Here is a 15,794-nt window from a genome sequence, read left to right as displayed (position 1 = left end):
TTCTTACCTTGTTTCTTTTCTTCATTTACACTTCAGATGCAAAAAAAAATTATTTGATAAATTAGATTTTTTTTTTAAATATATGAACAGAATATATTCAATATGGCAATGATTCAGAAATTGATTTGTGTCGTCATTCAGAAATTATAAAGAAAAGTATATGTAGGTGTAGTATACTGTCATTTAAAAGTTTGGGGTCTTTTTTAATTAATTAATTAATTTATTTATTAAATTAGTACTTTTGTTTAAATTAGATGCATTAAAGTGATCAAATGTGATAAAGACATCTATAATGCTAAGAATCCTAAAAATGTATCACACTAAATATTTTCTACTAAATATAATATTTTCACTAAAATATTAATTAGCTCAACTGTTTTTAATATTATAATAAAAAAAGAAAAGATTTTGACCACCAAATCAGCATATTACAATGATTTCTGAAGGATGATGTGACACTGAAGACTGGAAATTCAGCTTTGCCATCCCAGGAATAAATAGCTTTTTAAAACGTATTACAATAGAAAACAGTTGTTTTAAATTCTAATAATATTTCCATATCACCGTTTTTTACGTTTTTGATCAAATTAAATGCTACCTTGGTGGACTAAAAAATAAAATCAGTAAAAAAAAAATAAAAAAAAAAAATCATACCAACCCCTAACTTTTGAACAGTAGTGTAACATATGCACTGTTATATATGTTCATGAAATTGAAAATTAATATAATTCATTTATTGAATCATTTGAAGTAGCTGGTTTGCAAGATTTTACTATATACAATACAAATCATTTAAAGCCATTTCAGAGCAAACATATTGAGATATGCATCAAAGGCTGAAAACTATTGCACTGTATTTTTGTTTAGCTCTACGGGCCGCCCGGCCTTATACTGTAAGTGAGCTGTTCTTTAAAGTGACCATGAGCTCTTGGCTGACGGTGCAGACTGCCCTCGCCTACAGTCATACTGGCACCACCCACATACAGGAAGGAGACAAAGCACAGGCTAAATCCAATATGCTGTGTGTGTATTCAGTATATAAACGACCAGGATCTGGTGTTGTCATGCCGTAGATTCTCAGATGTGCTGTCTCTGGTCCTGTGATTGTGTGGTGTGTGCCCTTGTAGAGAGGGCCATTCTGACTCTCACCTTGTCCCCGGATGGTTGACTCTATGCAAAAAATTGTTTGTATATCTGCAGATTGAACCTTGAAGGATGTGGTTTTGAATTTTAGTTTCTTTTCCTTTAATCTCACCATCTCACTCTCTTTCCCACCAGATTGTATCGGGATAGACTGTAACCTTAGTAAGTGATTCTTTTATCTGCAATGCTATTTTCGTCTCTTTCTCTCTCTCTCATGCTCAGCCCTGATTCATCCAAAGTTTCTTCTCCTCCCTCGTAATCCTGTCTTCCTGCACCGTTAACACAGATTTTCTTTTGAACATGTTCCCAGTTGGCATCTCTCTATTTCTCTCTCACTCTTTCCCCAGCACCCCCCCCCCCCTTCCTCCCTCCCTCTCTCTCTCGCGTTCCTTCAATCTCAATCTCTTTTGTTCCACAAAATATGCTGATTTGCTGCGGTGTTTGAAATTAAGCATAACCATCCCAACAGTTTCCATTTCAACACCATATGTTTCTCACTGCTCCTCCAATGCTCTAGTCTGTTTCGTGTCCCTGTGGGACTCTGTTACATAAGGAAAATACGATAATAAACCATATAATAAAAGAAGAAATCTTCATTTGCCAAATCAGGCGTGAGGTTGAGCATTGCCTGTATTTGAGCAGTTACATCCATGTGTTGGGAAACCTTCAGTATTAGCGGTGCAATGATTCTGAAGGTAAGTAGTGTGAATGGGATGTATGAGACAGAAGGACTGTGTGTTTGTGTACGTGTATGTGTTTCGCTAGATTGGAAGCAAATCTGTCCACAGAAGTTAGGTAAATACAGTGCTTAACAAATGTATTAGACCACCTGTCATAATAAAGAGAAAACACAAATGCTTTAGGAATCTGTCACAAAAAAAAAAAAAAAAGTCATTTATTAGGCATAACAAACTGAGACAACTAAATAGTCTTTATTCACACATAATAACTTAGTTTTTATTTATTTTTATATGGCGTCCTTTGGCCCTGATAACAGCTTGCCGTCGTGCTGGCATTGTTTTCATGTACTGTTCCACAGCCACTGTTGTTATTGACTTCCAACAGGGTTCCCACGGGTCCTTGAAATCCTTGAAAGTTAGTGAATCTGAAAAAAAGTGCTTGAATTTATTTTGTGCAAGAAGTTTTCTGGATACCTCAGGTTCCGCTAATATGTTTTTTTTGCTAACACTTCATGCTCTCTGCGTACTAGCCTGCTTGATTTACATTATTTACGCGCATTACAGGTTAAGCTTTTCTCGCAAGTCACTTTTTGCTATCCCGTGTACAAAACTATGACGATGGTACATCAGTGTTTTCAGTGCTTACACCGAACCCAAATATGTTCAGTCAATGACTGGATATTGTGTCCAATAAGCATAAAACAACTGTGATAATCTGTTGCCCAAATATTGTATTTAATATAATGTTGAATTGCTTTGCTTGTTAAGATAATATAAACCCACGAGGCAAGAAAAAGCATATTCATATATCTTAAAACTTCTGGCTACTTAAGCCTAAGCTCTTTTCAATACAATCCAAGTTAATATAGGATATTACAGTATAGGATATAGCGAATATTCTTCAGTTTAAAAAAAAAAAAAACTTGAATCTCACTTGAAATGTGTCCCCACAGTCAGTCCTTAAATTTAAGGATATTGGACCTGGAAAATCCTTGAAAGGTCCTTGAATTTGAAGTGAACCACGGTGTGGGAATTCTGCAAATAGCTTCTAGTTGTTCCTAAAGACTCACTTTTGGATTTAAGTCCGGACTTTGACTTGGCCAACTGTGACTAAAGAGCTTACATACATATACTGGCTTAAACATTACATAAAAATTATTCTTGGTAATTACCAATAATGAACACTTTACAATAAGATTTTATTAGTTAAAGGGTTGATGAATTGAGAAATCAAATTTCCCTTGAGCTTTTGATATATAAAAGGTCATTGTTATGTAAGAATATCCTGTATGTTTCAGAGTTGAAAACTTCATTGTTAGTCAAAGAAAAGCTTTTATAGACACCAGGCCTAGACCCCGCCCACCGACAGCAGCAATAAACATGCCGAAGAAGATAGCAAGATTTTGCGCTTTTCCTGGTTGTAGAAGAACACAGTCGCTGCATAAACTTCCTTCAGATCCTAATAATAGGAATGTGTGATACTTTTTAATGAAGTTCCAGCTCGCGAAGACATGTATGCACATTTTAACTGTGGAATCGTTTGTAAAAAAGTCTCAGGTCGAGCTGGACTTGCAGACATATTGAGATTAAAACACAATGCTGTGCTGTCTATATTGGAACCGACAGGAATAGTGCAACACACTTATATGAGTAAAACGTCTTTTTTATATGTAATAGTAGTCCCAGGGCTATGTGTTTTCCAGATGGGCTACCAAAACGTAACGTGCTATGAGCACGTGTATGTGTGTGTGCGCGTGTGCGTGTGCATGTGCGGTTCACACTTATATCCACCGATTGGGCAGGCCAAGTAATACAATCTATCTTATCTGTTTATCTTCCTTATGCTCATCTATGCTGGATTTATTTGTAAAAATAAACACAAATACAGTAAAAAGTTATATATTGTTAAAATTTATGTGAACTGTTTTATGTTTTAATATATTGTAAAATGCTATTTACTTCTGTGATGCAAAGCTGTATTTTCAGCATCATTACTCCGGTCTTCAGTGTCACGTGATCCTTCAGAAATCATTCTTGTATGCTGATTTGATGCACATTTCTTATCATTATCAATGTTGAAAACAGCTGTGCTACTTAATATTTTTAATGGAAACAGTGACTTTTATTTATGATACTTTGATGAATAGAAAGTTGAAAAGACTTTCAATTTAATTAAAATTAAAATATATTATAATGCTATAATACAGGTCCTTCTAAATAATTTGCATATTCTGATAAAGTTCATTATTTTCCATAATGTAATGATAAAAATTAAACTTTCATATATTTTAGATTCATAGCACACCAACTGAAATATTTCAGGTCTTTTATTGTTTTAATACTGATGATTTTGGCATACAGCTCATGAAAACTAGCATAAAAAAATTAGCATAGTGTTTTTAATACAAAAAAGTCAACCTTCAAATAATTATGTTCAGTTATGCACTCAGTACTTGGTCGGGAATCCTTTTGCAGAAATGACTGCTTCAATGCGGCGTGGCATGGAGGCGATCAGCCTGTGGCACTGCTGAGGTGTTATGGAGGCCCAGGATGCTTCGATAGCGGCCTTAAGCTCATCCAGAGTGTTGGGTCTTGCGTCTCTCAACTTTCTCTTCACAATATCCCACAGATTGGTTCAGGTCAGGAGAGTTGGCAGGCCAATTGAGCACAGTAATACCATGGTCAGTAAACCATTTACCAGTGGTTTTGGCACTGTGAGCAGGTGCCAGGTCGTGCTGAAATACGAAATCTTCATCTCCATAAAGCTTTTCAGCAGATGGAAGCATGAAGTGCTCCAAAATCTCCTGATAGCTAGCTGCATTGACCCTGCCCTTGATAAAACACAGTGGACCAACACCAGCAGCTGACATGGCACCCCAGACCATCACTGACTGTGGGTACTTGACACTGGACTTCAGGCATTTTGGCATTTCCTTCTCCCCAGTCTTCCTCCAGACTCTGGCACCTTGATTTCCGAGTAACATGCAAAATTTGATTTCATCCGAAAAAGTACTTTGGACCACTGAGCAACAGTCCAGTGCTGCTTCTCTGTAGCCCAGAGTGGCTTGACCTGGGGAATGCAGCACCTGTAGCCCATTTCCTGCACACGCCTGTGCACGGTGGCTCTGGATGTTTCTACTCCAGACTCAGTCCACTGCTTCCGCAGGTCCCCCGAGGTCTGGAATCGGTCCTTGTCCACAATCTTCCTCAGGGTCCGTCACCTCTTCTCGTTGTGCAGCATTTTTTGCCACACTTTTTCCTTCCCACAGACTTCCCACTGAGGTGCCTTGATACAGCACTCTGGGAACAGCCTATTCGTTCAGAAATTTCTTTCTGTGTCTTACCCTCTCGCTTGAGGGTGTCAATGATGGCCTTCTGGACAGCAGTCAGGTCGGCAGTCTTACCCATGATTGCGGTTTTGAGTAATGAACCAGGCTGGGAGTTTTTAAAAGCCTCAGGAATCTTTTGCAGGTGTTTAGAGTTAATTATTTGATTCAGATGATTAGGTTAATAGCTCATTTAGAGAACCTTTTCAAGATATGCTAATTTTTGAGATGGGTTTTTATGAGCTGTATGACAAAATCATCAGTATTAAAACAATAAAAGACCTGAAATATTTTAGTTGATGTGCAATGAATCTAAAATATATGAAAGTAAATTTGTATCATTAAATTATGGAAAATAATGAACTTTATCACAATATTCTAATTTTATGCTAATGTTATGCTAAATATGCTAAGGACCTGTGTGTGTATGAATAAATATATATTATAAAGTCTTACTAACCCCAAATTTGAAATGGTTGTGTATTTATTTGGTGAATAAATAGGATAATGTAGTAGTAAAATGTCAGCTTATTGTGGTACATTTATTCTATTATTTATACAGTATAATCAGTAGTATGTCCTCATTTTTAACAGAGTTAAAATGTGTGTGTTATTGGATGTGTTTCATGAGTGTTAAAAAAAACGAGGCTACATTATGTGACAATATGTACAGTATCCTTTGTTAGAGGATTAAAGCTTTTTACATTTGCATGAGAAATTCTAGACTGCTAAAATATAAAATATAAATAACATACAGTATTTACATGTAAATTATGGCTCTAATTGTGAGATTTGTCTGCCTAGTACTTCATTAGTCATGAGGTAGTAGGAGTTTGTGCTTCAGGACACGGTTCCCAAAAAGGCATAAATCTTTTGCGTTATGAAAAGTGACACGGTCTCCATTCAAATGCGTCATCAAAGATTGTTCATTCATCTGCGGTAATGACTCAACAAATTTGGATTTGTGGAATGTGTTTTTATTATAAATATAAAAAGAAAAAGAAAAACAGATGTATCAGAGCATAATGCATCATTTGCTCATTTAAATGAACTGTAGAGGCATTACGCACGACGTTTGAGCAGTAAGTGCCCACGCAGAACAAACACCAGTTGTTCCTAAAGATCTACACATTCTGAGCTCCTTTTGTATTTGTATGAAATATTTGGATATTGGTTATGTTGTTAGGTATCAGTAACACAATATTCAACAGAATTCCACAAATTTCCCCAAGTTAAAGAAATGAACTATCTCTTTAAGCTCATTTGACAGCACTTGTGTTCCTCCTTTTCTTTCAGAAAGCAATAACCTGGTTTACACTGGACATAAATTGAGAAAATGATTAAACATTAAAATACTGTTTTAATAGTGTAGTCACAAGACAATGTGTTGATGTAAACAATGTGTTAACATGATTTTAGTGTGAAAAATAAATGTTCACGGACCCTTTCTTTATAAAGACGTATGCTGTTTTACTACGTTGTTGCCTTGGCAACATAACGCCCAAAAGCATAAAGCAATCATAAAATAATGAGAATGTTACAGCTCCAATTATACACAAAAAATGGAGAAAAACAAACAAACAAAAATGTGCATGCTATTAGGTTATATAATATTCTAAGCTGCACGTTTCTAAGTAGATCCTTCAAAGACGGGTACTATTTATTTTCATTATAAGTGCCTCAACCAAACCTTATATGAAAATAAAGGGTAAACAACAAGTCTAAATTATACTAAATTTTAAGATTGGTCTATAATACTACGTTGTAGCATTGCTGAAGTGCTGCATTGACTGTGGAAGTGCTTTCCTTTTCTAATCAACATAATATCATGAATCCATTCTCAGTTTCCACCACCAGGTGGCAACAAACACCATCTATTACAGCATCAGATTTTGTATCAAGCAAGAGCTCTGTGAAGGACAGACTCTACAAATCACCCCTTTTTAGGCAAGGTAGCCACCTCAACATCAAAAATGTTAAACCACTGTAAACGTGCTTGATGACACATATTAAGTTTTATGGCACGCCCGCTATTTAGGACCAGATAAGCGATTTATCGCGCATAACCCTCAGCATGATGAATCTGTGCTTGGTCGTATGTGGATAAGTACATTCATAATCAGACGAGCATGACCATTTGATATGTTAACCTGTGAAAGTGCTTCACAGTCCCCTCTACTCTCTCAATATTAACTCGATGGGTATGTCAAACATATTTAGACTGATGGAAGTTTTAATGACAGTAAAATGTTAATTGACTTTTAAATAGACAGAAATGCTGGTAGTTAAAGTAAATTATACCCAATTAGGGCCCTCTGCCATCTGTTAGAAGTCTATTTTTTCCCCTCCTCACCATGATGTGCATTTTAAGCAGTTTAGCACAGAGTAGTAATGAATGCGAAGCAGATTCAAATGACGTTACCATGCAAAAAATCGCATATTAATGTTAAGTTAACATTAGGTTTTGATGAATAATTGACGTCTTTCCAACGCCTGAAGCTATTCATCAAAGTTTGATGTAGCATTTCTTGATATCTAGCACTGTTCTAGCTCGCATCTGCTTGCACGCGCAGGTTGTATTTGTGCTCGAATCACTTATGCTGTCGCAGTTTCATCCGATATGCTGAGTAATACGAGGCCGAGCCGAATCGACGCGTGCGCTCGTAGATTTAAAAGCAGGGATGGGCAACAATTTAAATTTAATTAACAAGCTGCCAGAAGGTGTAGAAAGACAACTCCCCCTCGCTCTGCCTCCTGCTCGCTTATGTGTGGGTTTTTTCTTTTTTAGAGCTGGAAGAGCTAATTAGAGGGATGATATGACACCGACACATTCCGATGCAAAGAATGTCACACATACCTGGTCGTTATGAGTTTTACTCACAGGTATGCACAGCGCCGTAGGCTACATAGCCTACACGGTGCAACTTTAAGCTGCAAACAGCCCACCAGATTAAAAGCAGATGTTCTGCTCATCCGAAGTCACCCGTGGAAGGTTTATCTGATTCCGAGTGCTACAACACCCCTACAAATAGGCTGACGTTGTTCCTCTGAGGGTCTGTTGATTCCAGCAGAGCCAATTAGAGTAGCCGGCGGTGCAGTCTGAGGGGCTTTGAAGCGCCACGTCAGGCGGTAGCCGCTCGGCACGATGAAGGCTGAGGCAGCTGCATCGGCCTGACCCATTTTTCCACGCACACCCCAGGGCACCTCTGAGCCCACGCCAACCGGGGCCGCAGTGGCCTGGCAGCAGGCGCATCTCAAAAAACGTTACTTTAGCATATTATCGGCGAACACTCACTGCTGCTGATTGGTTTCGTGTCGGCGGTCGGACTGTTGAGGTCTGTGGGGGATTTGGCGTGCGCGTGTACATGCGTGCACTGTCACTTTAAACCTGTGTACCGAGGCACAGTGCACAGTTTTGTTCCTCGGCCATAAAACTCCTGAGCCTGTAAGATGATTATACACATACCCAGGGCCAATTCAATTTCATTTCAATTCAGTTTAAGTGTAATGCGTTTGTCTCATTTTACACACAAATGCTCAGGCGTCACCAGTCACTCTGTTATAATGAGCAGAACTGCTTTTTTTAGTAGTTTTTGGAGCAATGTTGAAGACACCAAATTAATGTGGTTTGTATTTTATAAGTGACAAGTGTAAAAGAGAAACGAAGAGCATATGTATACATTAGTTTAGTCATAAACTGAGCTGAACTGGCAGTTAAAGATGAAAAGTTGCTTTTAACAACTAAACATACACTGTAAAAAATTATTTCGACAAAAAGTTCCCTGGTTGCCTTAAAATATTGAGTTAATTGAAATTGAAATTTTGAGTTAATACAATATTTTTTTTTTTAGATTTGACAACCTTTATTAAAATATTATTAAAAGATTTTTTTAAGCATATTGGGTAATTGTACGTGTTTTATTTCTGATGATGCATTGAAGCATGCCAAATTGTGCTATTTTCATGATTTATCACATTTTTTATGTGGTTCAGATACAAAAATATTTTGAGTTTCTATTTATTAAACAAATTTCCTTCATTGTATCAACTCAAATTTGTAATTTCAATAAAATCAAAATTTTGTTACTTACTTTTTTAAGTCAAGCCAACAAAAAACAACCACATTTTTTTTACAGTGTAGTAGTAGTGATGTTATCAGTGTTGGGTGTTAACCTATTATGTGATGACAGTAATTTAGTTACTTAGTAACGCGTTACTCTAATCTGACAGCTTTTTTCCAGTAACGAGTAATCTAACGCGTTACTGTTTCCAAACCAGTAATAATAAATTCACTGTGAGTTACTATTTTAGTCATTTTCCTCAGTAAAGAAATCCATATTTTTGCTTTCTTTTTGCATCTCGGGTAAAGTATTTTTTTCAGGAAATATTTTTTAAATTTGAAAGTAAAATGTCTAAAAATGCACTTCCAATAAAGTGAGTGTTGGCAAAAACGGTTGACATTTCTATGTTGAGGTGGCAGGGGTGTTGTTGCAAACTGCTGAATGTAACCAATAAAGTAACTTGTAATCTTACTTATTTACTTTTAAAATCTAGTAATCTGTAAAGTAACTAAGTTACTTTTTTAAAGGAGTAATCAGTAATCAGATTACTTTTTCAAAGTAACTGTGGTAACTTAATTACTTTTCCCCTTGAAAAAGTAAAATAAGGGATTACTCTCAATTTAAAAAAATATATATAATTTAATTAGTTACTTCTGATGTAATTGCATTAAACACTGTATAATATGGTGGCCCAGTAGTGCAGCTGTACTAAATTAAGCCACAATGCAACAATCAAGGCACAAGCCACAACAGAAACGCTCCTGACCGCTAAAGGGCAGTTGGTTTGCGGAAACAGGCATTTGATCTCATTTTAACTGACATCAGGCATTAATAAGAACAAAAGCAGAGCTAAGTTGTCCGAATCGAAAATCATTGTTTTATTAATCACTACATTCAAATTATCAGGATATCCAAACATGAAATTAAACATTTTTTGTGTGTTTAAAAATATTACACATATTATGCTCGAATTACTTAAATAATTTGATAGAGAATCTCTTTGTGTCCCGGGGAAAAAGGCTTTTCAGTGCCGACACTTACCCCGAGTGGCCAGAGCATTTCCGTTGTTTCGTGGGGGATTTTGAAGCCTGGGAACACCCAGACAACTTCCAGCAAATTTAGATTTGCTCTGCAAGTAGTCTTGCAAAGAGCCCATTCAAGCCCATTTCTAATCCGTCAAAATCGTGGCACCAATTAGAAACGTTGAGGTGGGGTTTACGGGATGATGACAGCATAGCAACGGTGAGGCAGATTTTGTACATTTCTAAGATGCATGACGACGTGGAACGTCACTCGTTCGAATCTGTTATCGCGTCTGTTTTAAAAACGTTAAAACGGGTTTCGTTAAAACCCGATCAAAGAACAACACTCTGCTACCAGATGTGGATTACACCAGCGACTTTGATTTGGAGGATGGGGAGTTCCTGCACAGCAGCTCTGGATCTGGCCTTCCTGTGCTTATTTCCTCACACTAGATCTGGTAGTCATGTATATTGTAAATAAATAACTAGGGTAACTGTTTTATATAATTTATTTGAAACAATTAAAGGGATATTTCACCCAAGAATGAAAATGTGATGTTTATCTGCTTATCCCCAGGGCATCCAAGGTGTCTTTGTTTCTTTAGAACACAAATGAAGGTTTTTAATACCACCCATTGCAGTCTGTCAGTCGTATAATGCATGTGAATGGTAACTAAAGCTATCAGAGTTTTAACAAAAAACAACAACAAAAAAACATGCACAGACAAATCCATATTAAACCCTGCATCTTGTGACGGCACATTGATGTCTTAAGACACTAAACTATCGGTTTGTGTGAGAAATTGAACAGTATTTATTAGGGCTGTCAATCAATTAAATATTAATTGCGATTAATCGCTCATTGTCATGAGTTAACTCGTGATTAATCACAATTAAAGCAGACATTTTATCAGTTCTAAATGTACCTTAAATTAATGTTTTTTACGTTTTTAATACTCTAATCAGCATGGGTATGGACAAATATGCATGCTTTATGCAAATGTACGTTTATTATTAGTGAAACCATACTCAGAATGGTCAACAAAGGTCGCAGATGTTTTTCAAAGAAAGAGTTAATGTCTCTTAAGCCTAAGCCCAAGCCCAAAAATTCAGAATAAGCAGTGATTTCTCTCATTTTAAGAATATAAATAAAGTGAGTTTTTACACTGGCAGTTTAATTCAGAACAGGGAGCAGTTCGTATGAAAAACTGGTAATGTGAAATATGTAATGCGCACCAGTGCCACACCATACCTGGAGGATGTACATATTTCACAAGTAAGAATATAGTGAGGCCCCTTTAAGAGCGGCGCGTTATTTTTTTTTACTCCAGCCCTATTGAACTGCCGGTATTTTGTGTGTGTGCCGAACTGTGCCGCAATTCACGTGAACAGTGTGAAGAACACTGACTCGGGAGTGCTCTTGTTCAGAGAAGTAACCTGCGTGTTCGTTTCAGCCGATTGTAATGTATTTATAGTTCAATAAAACACATGTACTGTAAGTGGTGATGGTGTTAATGATTTACCTCGGACATGAGCGAGAGTGAGCTTCAGTGCATAAATAAAATTTGTGCCGTTAAAATGAATTTGCGTTAATGCATTATTAACACGTTAATTTTGACAGCCCTAGTATATATATATATATATATATATATATATATATATAATTTTTTTTTTAATTTTTTTTTTTACCTCTAATACACCATATCCAACAGCCTTCAGCGGGCGATCACTTCCGGTGAGTGAATTCTGTACACAAAATGCCGTAGAGATATGACGGAAGTTATATCTCGCGTGTATCTCTAACCATATCATGTGCAGACCTCGCTCACCGGAAGTAATCGCTGTTCATTTGTGTTCTACTGAAGAAACATATATCTTGGATGCCCTGGGGTAAGCAGATAAACGTCACATTTTCATTTTTGGGCGAACTATCCCTTTAAGAGCAGTTTCATGTTTATCTCTGACTGTATTGTTCAACTGGCCGTGGTTGATATGGAATATAGAATTTAATAAGTAATGCAATAATTCAGTACATTATAATAATTAGTACATCTAAAAAATAAACTGTAGAAGATGTAATAAGTAGCTAGTAATTAATTACTTTTTTAGAGTAACTTACCCAACATCACATTATGAAATGAATGCTTTTCTTCATAACATGTTGATCACAATTATTGGCAACCCTAGACATTCTTATAAGTGAAATAATTATATAACTGTTTATATTTTAGAAATTTAGCACACCAGGGAGATTTTCAAGAAGAAGAAAAAAATCCTCTGCTCTCATCCAAAAAGAAACGCATGTTGTCAGACACGACTTGAAATTTAAAAGAGATCAACTTCTCTATGGTCAGATGAAACTGCTTTTTCTGTTGTTGCAAAAAACCTACCAGATGGGTTTGGTGCAAGTGAGTAAAAAGTACCTCATGCCCACGGTTAAATATACTGATGGAGCTTTCATTTTTCTGCTGGAGGTCCTGGACTTCTTGTTCACATACATGGCATCATGGATTCTATCAAATACCCAACTTATGCTAGAAATCTTATAATGTGCCGTGGTTGGATCTTCCATCAGGACTATGATCCAAAAAAAACATCAAAATCAACACACAAATGTGTCACTGAGCACAAAATGAAGCTTCTGCCATGGTCGTTCCAGTCCACTGACCTGAACACTAGAAAAGGAGTGGATTAAGCTGAAGAGAAGAAGTACCAACATGGAGCTGGGAATCTGGAGAGATTCAGTATGGAGAAATGGTCTCTGATCTCTTGTCAGGTGTTCTCCAAACTCATCAGACATTATAGGAGAAGACTCAGAGCTGATGACCCGACTACAGCAATCGGTCACAATAAAGAGCGCAAAAATGGCTTTTAATGTTTACATTTTTGTATTAAATGTACCCGTTTCATAGTATTTTTTTATTATTTCATATCTAAAGTACCAAAGCTCATTAAGATTATTGGATGAGAGGTGTGCTACAAATAATATTTAGTTAAGCTTTATTCCGCCTTACCCCATTTTCTCTGCTGCGTGTGTGTGTGTGTAGAGCAAGTTAATGTGTGTGTGGCACAAAATGACGAGTGACAGGCTATCGAATAGGAATTCTTGGATTGTATGTTTGGTTGCTCTTTTCCAAATACCATAGAAAAGCAAATGTACACTATAATGATAACTGTCAATTTTCATACCATTGAGTACCAGTGTAGCCTACCTCTGCAATAGCTTGTCAGTATTGACCAGCTTTTATTATATAGATAGATAGCTCTTAAAGAATGCATTATATATACCCTATACAGGCTCAGAAAATATTTGAAGAAGACCATATGTATGTGTCACGATTCTCCTTGAGTGTCTCGGCGTGTGTGTTTTGTGTGGGCGCGTGGTTGTGTGAAATGTAAATGCGTGTTTGCATGTGTAGCTATGCTCATGAGTGTCGTGCTCATCGAGTTTGTAGATATGTCTTGTCAGTTCACTGCGAGTATGTGTGTGTGTGTGTGTGTGTGTGTGTGTGTGTGTGTGTGTGTGTGTGTGTGTGTGTGTGTGTGTGTGTGTGTGTGTGTGTGTGTGTGTGTTTGAGAGAGATAGAGCACCTGGCCTGTGAGGGTAGACTGTGCTGTATTGATACGACAGAAAGCTTGTAGTGGTGTGTGACTTTGGCCCTCTCTCTTTGCAGGTAAAGGACCGGAGACTCTGTTCGCAGGGCATAAGCTGAATGACAATGAGTGGCACTCTGTGAAGGTGGTGCGCCGTGGGAAGAGCCTGCAGCTCTCTGTTGACAATGTGACCGTGGAGGGTGAGTGGAAGACCTCACACAGACACTGTACATTTACTGTATATGGACTAATGGATAATTATTACAGTTATAATCGAGTCAAGATTCAATCCTAATCTGTCTGCCCAAGTATATACTACAGTTCAAAAGTTTGCCGTCAGTAAGAAATCTTTTTTTTGTTTTTTTTTAAGGGGATTAATACTTTAATGCATGTGTTAAAATGATCAAATGTGACATTTAAAGACATTTGTAACATTAAAAAATAATAATAATAATAATAATAATAATAATAATAATAATAAAAACAAATACTTTTTTATTTAAGGAATCCTGAAAACAAACAAAAATAAACTTTCTTCATCATGGATACATTAATTTGATCAAAAGTGACAGTACTTTAAATCGTTACAGAATTTCTATTTCTAGTAAATGCTGTTCTTTTGAAAAAAAAAAAAAAAAAAAAAATCTTCAAAGAATCCCACATCAGATCATCCCATCCCCATCAGAGTTACCACAACATTACTAAAACAATAGTTTTCAAAATTTATAATGCTAATAAATGTTTCTTGAACACCAAATCAGCATAATAAAATGATTTCCGAAGGAATTTCATGGTGTGACATTTGGGGACAGTTAATTTAACTCGATTTAGGATTCATTTGAAGTTCATCACCACTTGTAGATTGACAGCAATATTGTTACAGTATAGTTGTCTTGTATACCAAATATTAATTGCTTGATGGCATCATAAATCCAAGATGGCTGACAGCAATAGCGATGTGCCGAATGCCCCGGGCATATCTGTAAAAAACTTCAATTGATCAAAGGTCAATTGAGCTAAAAAAAAAAAAAATATATGTACAGTAAAGTATGATGAATATGTTTACTCTAAAATTAAGAGTAAAATGTAGTTTTTATACACCAAAAACTAACTGTCCAACTAACTGTCCACGTTATGTGGAGAGTATGTGGACGTCATGCAATAGTGGGGTCAGATTGCATGTCTGATTTCTGTAACCTGCTAGTATATCTGTTCTATTTTTGCAAAAATGTTTTGAATTGTCTTATGTGGTAATAAAAGAGACATTTAACAAATATGTTAACATAGATAACCATTCAAAATGACATATTACGGCATTAAATGACAACTTTATATATGTATACAGATAGAAATTTGCATTTCGCCTTCAAAACAGGGATAGAAATTCTGCACTCAGTCCAGAATAGTAGAGCATATCCTTGAGGACAGTGGAAGAGACATGTGAGAGAGAATGTGCCAGCAAACCACAGCCCATATTGCAACTAGGTTTACGCATATATGCAACGCATATATGTATAGTTTCTACAATGTGTTTATCGTTGTTATATTGTAACATACATGTTTTTAATAACTGAGCTGATGTACATAACATGACATAAAAAGCCCACAATGTTCCATATTGTCATCTGTGGCTTTTTGTCTCATTTCACGCCTTTGTTGCATGGTGTCCACATACGTGGGCCGTTAAATCATTTTAAAATAAAACTGTAAAAATGTTTGTAAAAATTAAAATGGATTTGAATTTTAGCATCATATTAAAGTAATAAAAATAATCTTAAAAACTAGATAATGTTTTCCCTAATCCATGCATGACAGGAAGATACCAGGCTGTATTAAAAAAAATATTAAAAAAAATATAAAAAAATAATAATATTATAATTAATTAAAAAAAACAAATATATACATATATATATATATATATATATATATATATATATATATATATATATATATATATATATATATATA

The 15,794-nt window shown here is 36.1% G+C and overlaps 1 protein-coding gene across 11 annotated transcripts in view; it reads left to right on the top strand.

Moving 5' to 3' along the window:
• Positions 1-15,794, top strand: part of nrxn2a (neurexin 2a) — a 449,133-nt gene that overhangs the window by 183,666 nt on the left and 249,673 nt on the right. For 10 of the 11 annotated variants that reach the window (XM_067424404.1, XM_067424403.1, XM_067424401.1 and 7 more), the window contains 2 exons: positions 1,279-1,305; positions 13,907-14,026. In XM_067424404.1, coding sequence (XP_067280505.1) covers positions 1,279-1,305; positions 13,907-14,026 — 147 coding nt within the window. The remainder of the gene's footprint in view (positions 1-1,278; positions 1,306-13,906; positions 14,027-15,794) is intronic. The other variant, XM_067424396.1, reaches the window with a different exon arrangement.

The sequence above is a fragment of the Pseudorasbora parva genome, chromosome 18, assembly GCF_024679245.1.
Source record: "Pseudorasbora parva isolate DD20220531a chromosome 18, ASM2467924v1, whole genome shotgun sequence".
Taxonomy (NCBI): Eukaryota; Metazoa; Chordata; class Actinopteri; order Cypriniformes; family Gobionidae; genus Pseudorasbora; species Pseudorasbora parva.
This window is presented reverse-complemented; position numbering and strand designations above follow the sequence as displayed.